We start from the raw sequence: 18,371 nt of genomic DNA, 5'->3' as shown, positions 1-18,371 counted from the left end.
GGGAAGAGCGTTCGCAGGATTATGGGCGCACCGACACCTCGGCAGGTTTCCGCCTTGATCGGCATGAACGGTCTACTGAACATAGACCGTTGTGTTAGGGGCACCGGTGGGGGACACTTACCTGAGATCTTGCCCAGTACGAGGGACTTGATGGCGTTGAATTCTGTGCCGGAGGACAGGGTCACCGGGCTCCGGGCTTTCTGGTCCACCTGCCCCACGAGAAGCAGACACCAACACATTTGTCAGCTGCCAGGGACGCGGCGGTAAGCGAAGGGAGGGTGTGAAATGGCAACGACCCACAGGAAGGGATGGAGCGCCACGCCTGATGGCAGGACCGCAGGCTGAGAAGCTCGTCGACCCACGGGGAGCCTTAGTTCATGACAACTTCCCGACCCCCTCTGCCCGCACCCAGCCCCTGCCCTCTGGCTCTGCACGGTCCTTAGTGCCTCCTGACACACATGAATGATCTGTACTTGGCAGAACACACAAAAAGATGCACAAGTCCACAGCTTTTACCTTTACTTTTCCCAAATGAAACCTAAGGAGCAGAAGCCAAAGGAGCGTCCTCCAGGCAGAGAGCAAACCCGCCAAAGTGCTGACAGTGCATAACTTCACCTACTCTACCATGACTCGGGCCTATTTTGTTAGTGATGCAAGTCTTAACCACGATTGTATTTTATATAAGTCATATCCTTAAATTGTCCTGACATTTGTACTCTTATGGATTCTCCCTGGAGAATCATTTACAAAAATTCCACCTGTAATCACCATGACAGCACAGACAACATTTCATAGTAAGTCAGTTAAAGTAAATGAGGGATTGGGGCACGTGGGTGGCTCAGTCAGTTAAACATCCGACTTCGGGGGCGCCTGGGTGGCGCAGTCGGTTAAGCGTCCGACTTCAGCCAGGTCACGATCTCGCGGTCCGTGAGTTCGAGCCCCGCGTCGGGCTCTGGGCTGATGGCTCGGAGCCTGGAGCCTGTTTCCGATTCTGTGTCTCCCTCTCTCTCTGCCCCTCCCCCGTTCATGCTCTGTCTCTCTCTGTCCCAAAAATAAATAAAAAACGTTGAAAAAAAAAAAAAATTAAAAAAACAAAAAAAAAAACAAAAAAAAAAAACAAAAACATCCGACTTCGGCTCAGGTCATGATCTCGCCATTGATGGGTTCGAGCCCCGTGTCGGGCTCCGTGCTGACAGCTCAGAGCTTGAAGCCTGCTCGGATTCTGTGTCTCCTTCTCTCTCTGCCCCTCCCCTGCTCATGCTGTCTCTCTCTGTCTCTCTCTCTCAAAAATAAAGATTAAAAAAAAAAGTAAATGAGGGAAAGTTTAAGTAGTTCAATTTTATACTGTATCTGGCAGATTCCCATTTTTAAACAAATAAAAATCCTGGACTGTATTTCTTGTCCGCATCACATGGGAGATTAACATGGAAAAGGGACCTTTGTTATACGCTTCATTATCAAAACATACCAGGAAATTAGGGTGTTAATTAGTGTTTGTCTGACTATGTGCTTACCTCTACAAAGACCACTCCTCCCTCCCTGTTAATCTTCATGTGGTGAAGACGCCCGTCCGCCATGTTTTTGAAGTGAAAGTTAAAAACGTCAAGGTCCTGATGGACATCTAGCTTGTACCTAATCTGCAAACTCCCTAAAAGAGAAAAAGTAACATTTTTAAACAACAAAACGTTTTAGAAACTCCCTCTCCATATTCCAGAGAAGTGATTAGCATTCCGTTGTTCCTAGGAGCAACATTTTACTCCTTGAATCTAGTCAGCACAGTTCATGTGAAGCACCGGCCGCTCTCCACGCTGATCACACCCTTTTAAACTCAAGATAAAAGCTGTGAATAGGACCTCCCTTCCCCACAATTCTTAATTCCCTAAAAGAAAACACCCACCTCAAAGACATGCTAGTGCCTGAGGTCCACTCCGTCTTTGCAGAAAGAACGTTAAGAAATGCTGAGCCTGAGCCCTCCCGAAACGCTGAAACCTCTCTATGTTTCTAGCTTCACCTTCTTTGGTTGTATTTCCCAAATTCGGAGAGGCGGGAATTAGCAGGAGAGAGCGGCTGGTCCTGGGCACAGCTGTGCCGCCAGCGGCTGTTGGGGAGCCGAGGGCCTGGGAGGTGGTTCAGGTGGTGAGGCTGCAGGTGGTAACTGCCGAGCAGAGGGGCGTGAGTCTCCAGCAGATGCGCCCCTGCAGCGCGTTCCCCTCGCTTCATCGGGGTCCGGGGGTCCACCGTGCACCCCCGGGGCCCCACCCCCTCCGATGTGACAGTGAAACACTCCTGCATTCAGGCAGTTTGCAACTTACGCCTGCAACTAACATTTCCTCCTTAACCTCCTTCGTATATACCTTGGCTGTTAAGACCCTGGGGCCATACTTCAAATGACTGGCAGTGCTGTTTATTTTGTTTTCATATAGACAAATGTATTTGTTTATGCACACCCTGGAGGTCTTATTTCCAAAATCTGCATGCATGAGGGGCTGCGGGAGTGGAATACGGTAATGGTTCTTTGTGACACGAGTTCCCCGCACATCCCCATGGCTCGGCTTGGCCGCGCCTTCTCCCTGTCACAGGGGCTGGGCCAAAATCCTGTCAGCCAGAACCTTTTGCAAGTTTTCCCAGATACTGAACTAGCACCCTGGCTTTCCATTTGGCATGCCTAAAGCCCTACCCTCTTTGTCCACTGGAAGCATCGCTGTTGGCTAATGGTTGTAAACCTTTCATTTTCAAGTGGATACGAAATACCGGACTTCAGACCCACGGACAGAGGAAGACCCAAGGTTTACCCCGTGGGCAGTCACTGTGGCATGACCTTCCTGTGTTAGCACCCACCTTAATTCTTCCCTTTGCTTGGAAGGAGGAGAAAACGTTTTCCACATATAACTAGACACATCACACTTCCAAGAAGGAGCTCCCAGTGGTGACATTCCTGTTTACCCGAGATTTGCAAATTCATCACTGAATTTTTTAGAAGCTTCCTAATATAATTACTGAAATGACACATTTGAAACAATATTTCTGGAGTCCTGGAAAGCAAAGCAAAATGACACAAAACGGTATTTGCGGAGTAGGCAAGTTTCTCCTCGTCTGTAGCTTGAGAGGCTTGACCACTGAATGAATACCTCATATGTACGGTTCTAACGACTACAGTTTATGTTTGTAACGCCCAAACGAGACTCACCATTTTTGGCCAGGATAACAGAAAGGTATTCCTTGTAGAAGGAGTCCACGTAGAGCAGCAAGCTTGGGGTTCGCACTGTTTGGAAGCTGAATGTGATCGTCTCTCCAGCTAATGTCATGTCCCCGTGAAATGAAGCGGCGAGGGGACTGGAGTTTGTACTTAATGGATGAAACTCATGAAAACTGTAAGTCACTGAGGACCCAGGTCCAAAGTGTGCAGAAATCTCTGAAATGAGAAGCACATTTTGAAGTTATGAGAGATTAAGGACTAATTTTAGGTATACCTGTGGACATTTGAAGTGTTTTCATTTTCAGAACGTGTCAACAGATGGGAGAGCAGAGAACCACGTAGCAAGCGCTCACACATCAGAAATGAACAGCACGGTTACTCGCAGCTTCAGCAAAGTCCTCAAGTCCGAGTGTTAAAACCACATCTGCTGCTTCCTCAGTCGAACGTGGCCATCGAGGCACAGACATCTCCGGTAGCTTCTTTCCTTCCTACGTTTTGCTCAGGGTGCCTCTTCTCCTCGGCAGGCAGCAGTCTTGCCCAGCAGCGGTGAAGGGCGGGGGTGGAAGGTCCCTTGCCCTCCAAAGGCCCACCAGCAAGGGTCCACTCGTGCCCATTTTGTTGCTTACTTTACTGGAAAAGCAAAGCTGTGCCGGGGGTTTCGCTATGAATTTGAGAGAGGGGAGCCGTGCGGAGGCCAGAAACCGTCCCAGCTCCTCCTTCGTCGGTTTATGAGAGTGTGTCATTGACATTCCACATAAGATGAGGCTCCACGAGTTCGTGTGCGTGTGGATGGGGGTGCGGCATGGGCGGTGTAGCCGCTGGGTGTCCACGCATCTCCACGGCTGCGGCAGGGGCACACCTGCTGGCACGGCCACTGCGTCACTGTCTCACAAACCCACTCCCGGACCACCTCAGAGTTGTTTCCTCCTCGCCCATGGTGTCAACCTCTAAGGTAACGTTTGCCTCCACGGGGACCTTCAGACGGCTCTTAGTGGATGTGGGTACAGAGCCATACGGGAGGGGAAAAATACCTTTTTAATACCACAATGAGGGATAACTAAGGACGATAAACACACTCATTTAAAATGTAGAATTTGTAGAGTTTTAGGAGACGAGTGCACCCATGAAAGAATGACCACAGTCAATATTCAGAACACTTCCAATTTTCTTCTGCTCTTTGGGCTTCCCGGCAGTTGGTTTCTTCCTTAGGCCCCACGCTCAGGCAACCACTGATTTGCTTTCTGTTACTCTAAATTGATGGGTGTTCTAGAATTTCATATAAATCACACATTACGTTTTTGTTACTTTATTTTTTTGCCTCAAGTTAATATTTGTATACAGTGTGAGTTAAGCGTTGTTACATATATATACATGCATTCTCCATTTACATACAAATATTCGCTATTTTTTCCCACCATTACTTATTCTTTAAAATACTTTGGAAATTTGGGGCACCTGGGTGGCTCAGTCGGTTGAGCTTCCGACTTCGGTTCAGGGCATGATCTCACAGGTCGTAAGTTCAAGCCCCACATCGGGCTTTGTGCTGACAGCTCAGAGCCTGGAGCCTGCTTCGGATTCTGTGTCTCCCTCTCTCTCTGCCCCTCTGCCACTCATGCTCTGTCTCTCTCTTAGAAATAAATGAACATTGGGGCGCCTGGGTGGCTCAGTCGGTTAAGCGTCCGACTTCGGCTCAGGTCATGAAAGCAGTGTGGAGGTTCCTCAGAAAATTAAAAATAGACCTACTCTATGACCCAGCAATAGCACTGCTAGGAATTTACTCAAGGGATACAGGAGTACTGATGCATAGGGGCCCTTGTACCCCAATGTTTATAGCAACACTCTCAACAATAGCCAAATTATGGAAAGAGCCTAAATGTCCATCCACTGATGAATGGATAAAGAAATTGTGGTTTATATACACAATGGAGTACTACGTGGCAATGAGAAAGAACGAAATGTGTCCCTTTGTAGCAACGTGGATGGAACTGGAGAGTGTGATGCTAAGTGAAATAAGCCATACAGAGAAAGACAGATACCATATGGTTTCACTCTTATGTGGATCCTGAGAAACTTAACAGAAACCCATGGGGGAGGGGAAGGAAAAAAAAAAGAGGTTAGAGTGGGAGAGAGCCAAAGCATAGGAGACTCTTAAAAACTGAGAACAAACTGAGGGTTGATGGGGGGTGGGAGGGAGGGGAGGGTGGGGGATGGGTATCGAGGAGGGCACCTTTTGGGAGGAGCACTGGGTGTTGTATGGAAACCAATTTGACAATAAATTTCATATATTGAAAAAAAAAAGAAAGTAGGTCTTCAGAAGTCTCATTATAAGAAAAAGACTGTAACCACGTGCGGTGGGGGGGGGCAGCTGGATTCACTGTGGTCTTTCTGCAGTATACACGCAGATCAGTATGTTGTGCACCTTGGACTAATACAAAGTTATACATCAATTGTATCTCAGTAAAGTGGTAAAAATGTCACCAGGAACGTTTTTTAAAATTAAAATTAAATGTTAAAAAAACCCATTCCAGAAAAAGGTATGCATAAAGCAATGATAACATCTAACATCAAAATAAATATGAGACTGGTATCGTTCATTACTCTTGAATTATTTCCTTGGCATTAACTATGAGCTCCAGGACAGTAAGCCACACTATGGAATCTGAAGCAGTGAGACCTTCCAGCGTGGTCACTCTATGAGACACTGACATCATGTCACCAGCCCCCACCCCATAGGATAAGGCACACAAACAGAAAAAAACAAAAAAACAAAAACAAAACTCCTCCAGTTGGTATCCATTAAATATGTACATCTTTTTACATATCAATAATACTCCAAAAAGTGATATAAAAAATTAAATGTTAAATCCTGTCTCACACATATATAAAAATATTTTTAGATAGATCATATGCTTAAAAGTAACAGCTAAGAAATAAAATTACAAAATTTCTAAAAGAAAATATTGAAGAATTTCTTCCAAACCTGGACAGACGTAGATTTCTCAGATAAGACTCAAGGGTCACAATTTGTAAAAGAAATCTTTGATGAATTAGGCTTGAAGGTCTTTTTTTTTTTTTTTTTAAGTTTATTTATTTATTTATTTTGAGAGGGAGAGAGCACGAGCAGGGGAGGGACAGAGACAGAGGAAGTGAGAGAGAATCCCAGGTAGGCTCTGTGCTGTCAGTGCAGAGCCCGACTTGGGGCTCGAACCCATGAACATCGAGATCATGACCTGAGCCAAAACCGAGAGATGGACGCTTGACCGACTAAACCACCCAGGCACCCCAAGCTTGAAGGTTTTTAATCCAAAGTTTAACCGATATTGAAACTTCTGCTCATCCCAAAACATTGGCAAAAAGCTAAAAGCAAGCCTCAGACTGGTATTAACAATTGTGATTCATGTATTCAATAAAGGACTAATGTCCAGAATATATAACGTTTCTACAAATCAATAATAATAAGGCAGACAGGTCAATTAAAAAAGGGCAAGGGAGCCTGGGTGGCTCCGCCGGTTGAGCATCTGACTCTTAGATTTCAGCTCAGGTCATGTTCCCAGGGTCGTGGGATCGACCAAGCTCAGTGTGGAGCCTGCTTAAGATTCTCTCTCTCTCTCCCCCTCTCCCTCTCCCTGTCTCTCTCTCTCTCTCTCTCTCTCTCTCTCTCTCTGCCCCTCCCCCACTCACATGCTCTCTCCCTCTCTCTCTAAAATAAAATACCATAAAACCTTGGTTTGTGAGCATAATTCCTTCCGGAAACATGCTTGTAATCCAAAGCACTCATATATCAAAGCGAATTTCAAGAATCATTTGGCTCAGTTGTGATCACGGAACGGTGGGTGTCGGTACCACTCCTATCGCAAGACATAGCTCATTTATTGTGAGAAATAAGTTTAAGAATTCTCTGCTTACACCAATGAGTTAACAAAGCACAGAGCAGAAAGCCGCTTCCACAGGGCGAAAGCATCCAAAGACAGCTAATATATACAGGTCTTAATGGAATCTTGAGTAACATCATTCTCAGGATAGCTCCATTTGTCTTAGTCTGCAGAAAACTTAGATGAACAGCTACTGTGCCTGCAGGAAACGGCCATCTGCTTGGTGCAGAGATGTTGACTTGTCTTTACTCTAACCTCGGACACCATATACCTTTGAAACCCTTTTTCTCTCACACACGAGTTAATGATTACTGTTCCATTGTTTCTTCCTGCACGGCCACCACGTATATAAGCCTTCAAGATCTTAATAAATATGGAGAAAGGACCCTGACTCAGGGCTTTTGTCTCCCCATAGGCATTAGCCTCTCTTGTTTTCATTTCTGCTTCCGCTCTCTTCCTGGACAAGAGAGAACTCCAGACTCATAGCCTGTGACAATTTATCAAGTTAAAATTTATTAGGAATGTTTTTTGGTCTTGCGAACCCTTGCAGAACGAGTTACTCGCAATCCAAGGTTTCAGTGTAAGAAAAGAAGGGGGAGAAAACTTCAATAGGCACTTCACTGGGAAGGTGTTCATGCCAGGAACGATCATCCAGAGTGCGTCAACCTCACTGCGGTCAGGGAGGACGAGTTAGGCACACGGCGCGGCCGTCATGCACCCACACACTGACAACAAGACAGAGTCAGTGAAACTCTCCCATTTCTGGGGCAGGAAGGTAGAAAACCACCTTGGAAAACTGGCTGGTGATTTCTCGTGAAGTGAAGTGAAGATTCAGCTGTGTCCAGGAGAGCGGGTGCTCGTGGCCACACGGACGTGCACAGAAATGCCCAGTGGCTCTGCTGTGACCGTGCAGAGCTGAGGCGGTCCGGGGTCCCTCCGAGGAAGGCAGGTGGCGAGCCGTCATGTGTCGGGTTAATGAACAGAGACAGCAACTTGAAAAAATAGTGGAGCGTGCAGTAACGAGGATAAATTTCACAAACGTGTTGAACAAATCAAGACAAAGGAATTCTGACTACTTGATTCCATTAACAGGATGCTCAGTAGTGGGCGGACGTGCTCTCGGGCCTGCGAGGCGGAAGCCGCATGCTGCACAGGTGGAGTGTGTTTGAACTGCCGTCGTGTTTCCTCAAGAGTCACCGAGACCTTATTAGGTAGGAACGTGTTGTGTATTGGCCACGGAGTTCTCTGCTCAGCTTAGGGCTCTGCAACAGAAACCGTCCAGAACGGGTAGAGACGGAGGCACAGTGGGTGTTTCAGTTACTAATTTTGGTCGTATTTCCCCTGGCCACCTTCACAGGAGAAAGCACTCTGGTCTTCACGTTGGCCTGGTACACTGTCTTTGGAGAGATGCCAGCAAATAATCTTCTAAAATGTAATACCAGAACACCATGGGCCTTGATACACAGGAATAATAAAATGTAGAATATAATTTAAGTAAAATTAGCATTTATATGAACATGACTGCTATTTGTTCCGATGGAAGCGTTAGAGACCGCATCTCAAGTGACTTTATCTTATGCAAGAGCCTGAATCTCCCTGTTTCATATTTATATTCCAATTTAACAACTTTGTATAAAACCTGAATTTTTCTGAATGATTTAGGATATGCTCTGATAGATCTATTTTCAAGAGAATAGGGTCCAAATTGCTATGGACTGCGGTATGGGAAAGCCATTAACTTTTTCCTCCAACTTTTTCTTATAGAGACCTTTCTTCCATGCAGTCTCTGGATGAAAACGGTTATTACAAAAATAAAGAAATAGCAGTTCTGAACACTCAGTGTAATCTTAACAACCCCATGTGGATGTCGCATCCACAGAGGAAGACTCGATACAAACCAGTAACTTTCTTCTCAGAATCGGCAGGCTGACACACAAAAGCACCATGAGTTGTTACCCTACAAGTTACAAATAAACAAAACTAGAATTCCCTTAGGCATATTTACTAAAAACCTATCTTATAGATAGAGCTTGAGAGAGATTTATCACTCAGGTCATGCTCATCACTTGGCAGAGGGACGGTGTCCAAGACTCTACAACACGTCTCATGGGAACCATTTCAAGTAAGAGCTCTGCCTTCACTTGCTGCACTAGCCTGAGGTCCAGAACAAGGCATCTGATTTCCTGCACAGGGTGGCACCCAGCAAAGAGGGCAGGGCTGGGTGGGGGCTGCAAGAGCCTGTACACTCTCCTGATGGGAAGATAAGGTGTTGCCCCTGCTCAGTGGGAGCTCTGAGGTGGAGGCTGAGACCAGACAACCACCTCTTCCCAGTCAGCCATGTGGGCACCTCTGTTCTCAACTGGAAACCGCATTCAACACCACAGCTCAGCCCTTGGCACTTAATAAGTGATAATGAATAAATGATTATGTTCTATGACTACTCAGCTCTAATTCCAGGCAAACGTTATGACTTATTTTATTAATGCACCTATGGGGAAGAATGTGTTGATCTACAGTTGGAGATACTGTGGCTTGTTCAGTGGTCCTGTTGTAAGTATAACTTACCAAGTTGGTATTTTAGTTTATATCTTATTGATTTATTAACTTGGTTAGAGACTCTTTGTGGGAAAGTGGTTCTCTCTAAGAAGAGGGTTAAGATAGGTTGTGAGTGACCAACTGAGCCCACCTTCCCCCTCCACTGGTCCTCTGGGGATTCTGCATGGATAATGCCCAGACATCAAGCAAAGGTGATCTGTGGACACTGGCTTCCTCAATAGCTGCTTGGAATTGAAAGGACAGATGGATCTGAGAAACTGGACATGATGCGGCTGGATATTTGATCTTATTTTCATTATTAAGAATTTATGAAGAAAATATAAATTTCACTAAAGATAGACAACATTTCAAATGGGTGAACAAAGTCAAAAGTTGGAATATTTGGGAAGGTTTGGTAAATCATCCAGCTAGAAATTAAATCCCTCTGTTAGATTATTCCAGAAATCCTGAGATTTTTATTTACATTGCAGCCCATCTTTTATTTTTCTGATTGAAGTAGTTAAAAAAATGAGTTCTGAAATCAAGCTCAAGTTTCTCTTATTTCACAATTGAGAAATAAATTGCATTTTGAGAAAAGCAACCTTTCTGGGGCACCTGGGTGGTTTAGTCAGTTGAGCCTCTGACTCCTGGTTTCAGCTCAGGTCATGATCTCACAGTTCATGGGTTCAAGCCCCACGTTGGGATCTGTGCCTACAGCACAGAGCCTGCTTGGGATTCTCTACCTCTCCTTGTCCTTCTCCCACTCTCTGTCTCTCTCTCTCAAAATAAATAAACATTAAAAGGAAAGACAAACAGCCTTTTCAAAAGGGCCCATTGTGCCTATCTCCCATGATCAACGCCTGTAATTATTTGCATTGACGAATCGGGCCACAGACGTGAGGCTGCATGTCACCAAGGGACTCTGTACACATGGAGGTCTCCAAATGCCTGTACACACAACAGCTGCCCGGTGTGGCGGGAACCAAATCAAAGGGTACAGAGAAACATCCGGACATAGCATGGAGCCATGCCCACATGCCCACAAAGGCTTCCCGTCCTGGGCTTGACCACACGTGGGGACGTCAGGTTGAAGGAACTGGCTCCATGTGGAGAACAGCTTCCGTTTTCCTAGGAAAGTACATCCGTGCATTGGCCGTTGGGGCTGGACTGTCCCCACAGTGCCGCCGGCCCTGCAGGCTTGTTCTACCTGAAACCAGTTCTCAGCAGGACCACAGCAGACGCTGCGGGAAAGACAGGAAGATTTTACACAAAGAGCTGAGGATAATTCCCATCTGGTCCATTTTTCAGTCTTTAGGGTATTTCTGATGTTTTGAATTCTTTAAAATCACCCCACAATTGCACTGCTGAGTTCTGGGCAGACACTGATGTAGAATCTTATCTGAGATTTCGCATTAACACACAAATAAATGATTCCAGAATTTAGGATCAACTAATCCTGTTTGAAAACTGGGATGTGAAAGTGAGGTTCACAGACATTCGGTCATCACAGACACAGAGTGAGAAGTGAAATTACCCCGTGATGTTAGAGGGATTTCATGTCGTATTTATATTCACTCGAAGAAACATCTTTATGTACATTATTCAGGTCTGGCCATGTGATCACTGTTAAGGTGTTTAGTACAGTGTCTTAGGCGCAGAAATGTCAATAAATATATATCTCCATAAAATAGTAGAAAAGAGCAAAAAAAATAACAAAATACTGAAAATTGTGTTTGTAAAATGTCAGGGTAAGCCTCACCCTCTGGGAGGAGCCTGTGAGGCCTGTAGGAGGTGGGCAGGGACCCCTCGACAGTTCAAACCCAGGCCTGCTTCATATTTTGTTAATAGTTGGTGATTCTTTTCCATTCATTGGCATTTTCGATAAAGAGCATCTTCTTTATTTGAAGTGCATGGAGTGGCCCCGGGAGGGCTAATCCCTCACCTGACCCGTCCCACAAACACAATGAGGCCATTTGTGAACAACACGGCCAAACCCGAAACCCAATCAACCAGGGCCTGGGCTGCAACAGCCAACAGGGGAGCCAGGGTTGGGGGGCCGGGGAGGAGGGGTGGAGGTGGGGGTGTGTGTGTGAAGATGCCGCCTGGCTGCCCCTCCTGGTCTCTCTGTAGCGGTTTCTGGGGCGCCCGGGGGCGGGGGCGCTGCACTGAGAAGCAAGGACTGCAGCCCCCAGCGAATGGGGACCGCCGATGTCCACCTGCCGCTGGGCAGTGTCCCTGGGAGCCTGGCTGGGGCATGTCTGGGGCCCTGACCCTCCCTGCAGTGTGCAGGCTCCCCCGTCCACGGTGGCTGTGCCTTTGTCCGGAGGTTAGGGTCTAGCACCAACCACCTGCCCCGCACCTGGAGCCCACAGGTGCCTGACGGGGCCACCTCGGCCCACTGCATGCACCCGGGGGCAGGCCTGACCCCAGGAAGCACCCGGAGGCAGGGCAGGGCTTCAGGCAGGACCCCGGGCGGCACTCACCCACAAACAGCTGGCTGTTGAGCTGAAGACGCAGGTGTCCGTCCTCGGGGGCCGTGTGAGTCCCGGGAGGGAGCTGGTCCACCTGGAGCCACGCCTCCTTTGTGTTCCTCTCCGCGCGGACCAGGTGCCACCTGCCGTCATTGAGGGGGGCTGGCGCCTGCACGGTGACCTCACAGGGCCCATTCCCCACGTCGAAGGAGAAGGCCACCTCCATCGGGGCTGGAGGCATGACACAGGGGGCCGTGTCCCAGACAGGCCGCGGGGACTCGGGGACACAGGGCCCCCACCCCCACCCAGCGGAGGGACATGGGGCAGGAAATTACTTTTCCAGGTAGACCAGGGGGCATAGGCATCTTGCATTTGGGAAAATAACGTTATAAAAAATTAAGCTTAGAATGTGCTATTTGCTTTGATTTGCACTGGATTGAAACCCTAATTACACGTGCAGAAAAACTATAAAAAACACCCGGACCCCGTGTAGAACTTAGCCCAGACCCTCACCCAGTTTATCACGTAAGCAAGCTGTGGGTCAGGAGTTATCTGTCGCAGGCTGTTTGGGGGTCCAGTGAACACTCTGTGGGGACCTAGCTGAATCCAAACCCTGTCTACACCCAAAGGGTTCTTACTCCAGACCTCTGAAGACAGGTCCTTCCCACGGGCTATCAGAGACTGTCAGGCTCATGAGTTCTGCCGCAGGACTAGACATGAATCACTGGCTGGGGCTGATGGACCCACGGAATGTTCTGGAAACTTACAGCGTAGCTCCAGGCTGATGAAGTCTGTGATCCCCAGGTTCTCTAAGAACACCCCAGATGAAGCTCTCGTTTTGAAAAAGAAGGACACGTCGGCGCTGAGCTCTGCGTGGAAAGTGGGGAAGTGAAGGTACGAAGTTTCCGTGTGGAAGGAAGCTGAATTCCAGAAGGACCCTGGTGGAGACAGAAGGGGAGGGTCACACAGAGGAGCCGTGTCCTCCAAAGCCACCTTGGTTGTTGCTGCCGCTCGGAACTTGCCCACAGGACGTCTGGACGGCAAGCTCGGTGAGAGTGGGGTTCGTGAAGACCCTAACCCTTCATGGTGCACGACAGAGTAGCGTGCGGACCGTGTCCGTTGTCACATCACCGCATGGAAGGTCTCCCCTGTATCCAGGCAGATCACGCTGACAACACCCTGCACACTTTACAGTCAGAACCTGAATCTGCTCATCGTTTGAAATGTTAAGCACGTATATAACTGAACTTAACAACAATCCCGCAGAAATCCCGAGATGTTGTCATGACCGCGAGGACCCAGATGGTCAAAGACCCCCCTTGCCTGGCCCCTTCCCCAGAGCAGACACCCCCTGGCCATGCTGTCACCGACACACACTTTGACCTGAGCCCTGATGCAGTGGGGGAAGTGACCACCCCCCTCACACTGGCTTCTGCCACGTGATCTCCTTTCGCTCAAAGTTGATGAAAAATAAATAGCTTAAAACATCTTAAAGGTGTCCCATGGACAAAAAGCACCTTCCCAGGATTAGCACTTCAACAGAAAGCACTTGGGAAGAGGCATGATCACATGACGCGTCGTGACTTGGAGCGACCCCTGGGGCTTCTCTGCACTTCCCTGCAGTGTTTGAGTGTCCCCAGCCTCCACGTGGACCCAAGGTTGGCTGTCGCGCAGCCTGGGCCGGCGACGACCCTGCGTCCGGGCTCCGAGAGGCCACATTCTTCACAGCACGTGATTCAGCCTCACATCCGAATCGCTTTTCCTGAAGAATGAGTTCACACACGGGGTCAGAAAACAGCCACCCCAAACGCCTCTCCGCCCCGTGTCCGGAGGGCAAACGTGGGCCCGGCTCGCCTCCTGGCTGCGTGTGCACAGTTCGCCTCATCTCCTGCTGTGCTGGTCGGCTTTGCAGCCTTCAGTGGGCGTGCAAATCAACGAGTCGATTCTCAGGTTTTCCTGGGACTCACATGCAGACAACAGTGGGTTGTCAGTGGGTTTTCAGTGGAGACGCATTTTGAAGATGTTTTATGTTTCTCCAGAGCATAATTAGTTGAGGACAGAAGTCTGTTTCTCTGCACAGCTCTTCCCTGGCCGGGTCCTAGTCTGCTCCATGAAGGAGGAGGTGCCAGATGACCACCGGTCCCTGGAGTCCCTGCAGCCACGTGGGGCAGGACCACATGCTGTTCTAGTTGAACTCTGAAAAGAAACTGGAATTAGGACGCCCCTAAAGAAAACACAAGGGACCCCTCCCGAACATGGTCACTGGTCATCAGAATGTTTGGCCTTAAAACCCCAAATTAGAGAAAGCAGCTTTAAAAGAGTTCTATCTCTTGTTTCATTTCGATTTTCTAAGTAAATCCAAGAGCAGCCTTGGGGACTGGCTCAAACTAGTGGGCGAGGATGTTTTTGGCTGCACATAGCCAAATGATCGAGTCTATAGGGTCATCTATAATGATCGAGCCTAGGGCCATCTTCCACATGGTTAAAGCCTTCCAACAAATGTTGACACTGAGGTCACCGGGCCCTTATTGGTGGACCTGGATGGGGTAACCCGCCCGCTGCGGTCTCCTGTGCCCTCAGGGGCCTGGGTCCTCTGTGCCCCCGGTTTTCCTGTGCTGAGATGGGCTTAGGAACTCCCGGGTGGGAGCCGTGAGCTCTGCAGAAAATGACCCGCACATGCCGTGCTCTGGGGGTTCGGCGGGAGGACAGAAATTTTATCCGTCCGGGAAACTGTCACGCTATCGAGTGAAGCTTAAAGGTAGGGATTTGATAACAGGCTGCTTGAAGGCAACCTTTATTTCTTGTGTGCACGGGTGTGTGTGAGCCCCCGCGTGCCTGTGTGGTACAGAACGGTTGTAGAATCCAGGCGGTTACTTCCATAAGAAACAGATGTAATTTCATGTATATTTTATATACACAAACTATATAAGTACAATTTAATACTCGGTATGCATGTTGTGTGTAGCGTAGGCATATACAGCATGTATATATTGTGCACATATTACATGTATGGATTCATAGATGAGAGAAGTCGACACACAGACACTGCTTATTTAGGGAAATTAACTTTGCTAGCCTGATGATATTAATGGTGATTTCACAAATGTTTTCTTTTCCAAGCTTTTATTTGACCCGTTAATAAATTATCCCAATAACTAATTATTACATGAAAAGGAACAGAGACCATGTTAAAACTAAGATATTTACTTATAAAATCAAAGATACACAAAAATGAAAACTATCCTTCTTAAAACTGGAAGTATACATTTTGAAATTGCTAAGATGAGAACTATTTTTCTAGTCAAATTCATCTTTCGGGTCAGTTAAGAAACGGGTGAGCACAGCTTCTTAAAAAGAAGACGTTATGGTCGTTATAACTTCGGCTTTGAGAACTGACCTTCCACTTAGTGGCTCCTCTTCTGAAATTTGTAATGTTTTCAAATGTTTTGGAAAATCACAACTGGGATTGGATATAAAGGAGAATAAGAATAAAAGTGGCTCGATTTGATTACCGTTGTCGGCTCGTAGACCAGCTGGAAGAGAGCAAAGCTGTTCACACGTCTGCGTAGGAAAACCCTGTGCAGACACACACGCGGGATACAAGTGACAGCCACGAAAGGTAATCCACGTGCCAGGCAGACTCGGAAGCCGCCTCAGAGGAGATGTGTTCTTCAGGCTCCAGTGCCCACGCTGGCTCCTGGGTTTGTGTGCAACTCCAGCCGCTGCCAGGATTACCGATACTCCAAAGACACACGCAGGTACTTTTGTTACCTGCCGCACCTTTCTTACTCCCGCTGTTTATTCCGGTGCCAGCTGGGGCCAGCAGGTCCAAGGAGGAAGGACTCTGGACCCCAGGGTTTGCCGGCCTTCCCATCTCAGACTGGGTGCAAGACAGAGCGTAAGGTCCAACACTGGGTGACGTTCCCTCGTCTTGTGCACGCACCCGCCGTCTGCCGTGAGGGGCTGGGGCACGGAGGTCGCGACGCTAACGGAGTCCGACAGCCACTCTCACCTTCCCACGCCGGCTGCCCCCTCCCTGCACACGGCCCGGCTTCCCGGTTTCCTCCTGTCAGGCGCTGTCTGTCCAGAATCGCCGACTGCCCCACCCCCCCGACCTTTGCACCCCGGGGCTCCGTCCTTGGCCTCTTCCCTTCCCTCTGGACACACACCCGAGGGTCCTGTCCTCAGACGACTCCCGTGGGCAGCGGCCAGCCTCCCCAACGGACACTGTGTGAGCAGGGCCGAGGCCCCCCTCTCACCTCTCTGTGTTGGCCTCACAGACGTCTGGACCCACGTGTTCACATGGCCTCAACCTCCAGGCCATCACAACCCTTTTCACAATGGCAGCTCCATAATTCTGCACACGTTATTTGTGGAGCAAATGTGAGTGGGCAAGGAACACCGAGGAGGCCAGGGAAATCAGAGAAAAGAATCCGGCAGAAAGCGAGGCAGTCGGCTGCTGTAAGCATTTGGAAGTGGTGGACGTGACCAGACCCTGGGTGGGACCACCACCACGGAGACCCGTAAGGGCTGTCATCCAGGATTCTTGAAAATGGGACCAATCCACCTGCATCCGAAATGGTTTTGATATAGCTGTGCTGATGGAGGAGAGATTAGTGAATTCCTCTCTCTGTCCTGCGAGCCTGTCCTCTGCCACGGGGTAGTTTATGGCTCTGCACGCCTTAAATGTTAACGCGCCCTCTGTAGCCACGATTCCCACGCAGCTGTCCCAGCCCCGCAGACGGACCGGGGAGCCAATTCCGGGGGCTCAGGAATGGCTTCGCAGACCACGGGACGCTGAGGACAGGGTTTCCCGACTGCACGTCTCTGGTGGTACCCCGAAGGCAGATGCTTGGATTACATTTAAAATTGTAATGGAAAAATTATCTGAAAAAGATAGTTGAATAAAATGGGTCACAGAACGCCAGTGTCGAAGATTTTAAGACGGTTTGCTGCTCGGATCATCGGAACAGGAGGACCACCTCTCCCCGCAGGTGCGGGGTTTGCATGCGGACTCTGAGTACAGATGGTGTGACGCAGCTGGGGCACAGGATGTATTTCTCCCCAAGGCTGACGAAATCGAGACCAATTAGCAGAGGTTGAGAAGCACCACCGGCGAAGGCACAACAGCTCTCAAGAGGCTGTTCGGAAGCCCCGAGCCCCTGAGCTGACTCCCTTTGACGTCCAGCAGCTGTCCCCACGGCCGCGGGGCTCAGACACGACGGCTGTCTTCCCTCCCTGCACCCAGACTAAAACCCTGAGAAATGGAAGGGAGAGAAAACATTCCCGACTGTCTCGTGAGTGATCCTGAACTGCGGTTCTCCAGAACCTTCCCTCGGAGCATTTAGCCGCTCTGAACGCCGTGCGTTTCACGGCAATGGTTCACACCAGGCGTCAAGCAAGAGCAAAGCAGCCCTGACCCCTCTCCTGAGTTTTACAAGGGACGTAATTTCACCTTCATCAGCATGCGCGGCCCCCTTGCCTCTCACAGACCAGCCACTCCCCGGAAGGAGGCCGGTGGCCGTTACTCACGGTCCCCCTGGCACAGCAGAGGCCCCAGTTTGTAGGCCGCCGCGGAGCCCGGGCGGGCTGCGTCTGTGACCACGATGCGCGTCACGGGCAGGTGCTCCTTGTGGGACAGCACGCCTGTGTCGTTGGTCCTGGGGGAGAAAACAGCCGCTGATGCACGTGGGGCCGGCAGAACAGCTCCACGTGCCTGCCTATCGGGAAGGAGGGTGGCCCCCCGAGCACTCCACACACAGCACCTCTACCGGGTCCTTCCCAAGAGCAGACGGTGTCCATACCACTGACCTCGGAGAAGGCCGGCGGCAGATTCAGAAGCGGGGTCATCTGGGCGTGCCTGGGGTCACATTCAACCTAATTAAGCAGCCGATCTGAATACGGCACCAGCACTGGACTTACATGAAGCTTTTATACACTCGCACGGCACTAGGTGTCCTGTGGGTAAACCACTGCGTTGGGCGTGTTAAATATTAGCAACACCCACTAGCCTACGTAACACATGAACTAGTTTTTTTTTTTTTTTTTTTTTTTTTTCTTTGCTCAGGACTTTATTATTAATACCTTAAAGAACTATCTTGTTTTTATTTTATCCCTTCTTACTGATTTTGTATTTTTAAAAACGTATTTGAAGCCAGTTGGTGATAAAATTCGGTGCAATAGACTCTAAACTTCAGCCGATGAGATGGTTCGTGGGAAGGTGCTTGAGAAACGTGGGCTGTGCTCACGCTCTGCCTGGGAACAGGGACAGACCCCGCCCTCCGTCCGGGACACACT

General features: G+C 48.9%; 1 protein-coding gene across 1 annotated transcript in view; it reads right to left on the bottom strand.

The window, feature by feature from the left end:
* The window catches only part of LOC132671098 (contactin-associated protein-like 4), an 80,505-nt gene that overhangs the window by 10,457 nt on the left and 51,677 nt on the right, over positions 1 to 18,371 (bottom strand). The window contains exons 15-20 of the mRNA XM_081796533.1: positions 17,607 to 17,734; positions 12,842 to 13,012; positions 12,087 to 12,305; positions 3,188 to 3,412; positions 1,515 to 1,648; positions 122 to 209 (exon numbers count right to left, since the gene is read on the bottom strand). Of these exons, the coding sequence (XP_081652659.1) occupies positions 122 to 209; positions 1,515 to 1,648; positions 3,188 to 3,412; positions 12,087 to 12,305; positions 12,842 to 13,012; positions 17,607 to 17,734 (965 nt within the window). The remainder of the gene's footprint in view (positions 1 to 121; positions 210 to 1,514; positions 1,649 to 3,187; positions 3,413 to 12,086; positions 12,306 to 12,841; positions 13,013 to 17,606; positions 17,735 to 18,371) is intronic.

The sequence above is a fragment of the Panthera onca genome, chromosome C1 (genome assembly GCF_046562875.1).
Source record: "Panthera onca isolate mPanOnc1 chromosome C1, mPanOnc1 haplotype 2, whole genome shotgun sequence".
In the NCBI taxonomy this organism is placed as follows: domain Eukaryota; kingdom Metazoa; phylum Chordata; class Mammalia; order Carnivora; family Felidae; genus Panthera; species Panthera onca.
Note: the sequence above shows the minus strand (reverse complement) of the source record. Positions and strands in the feature narration are given on the sequence as shown.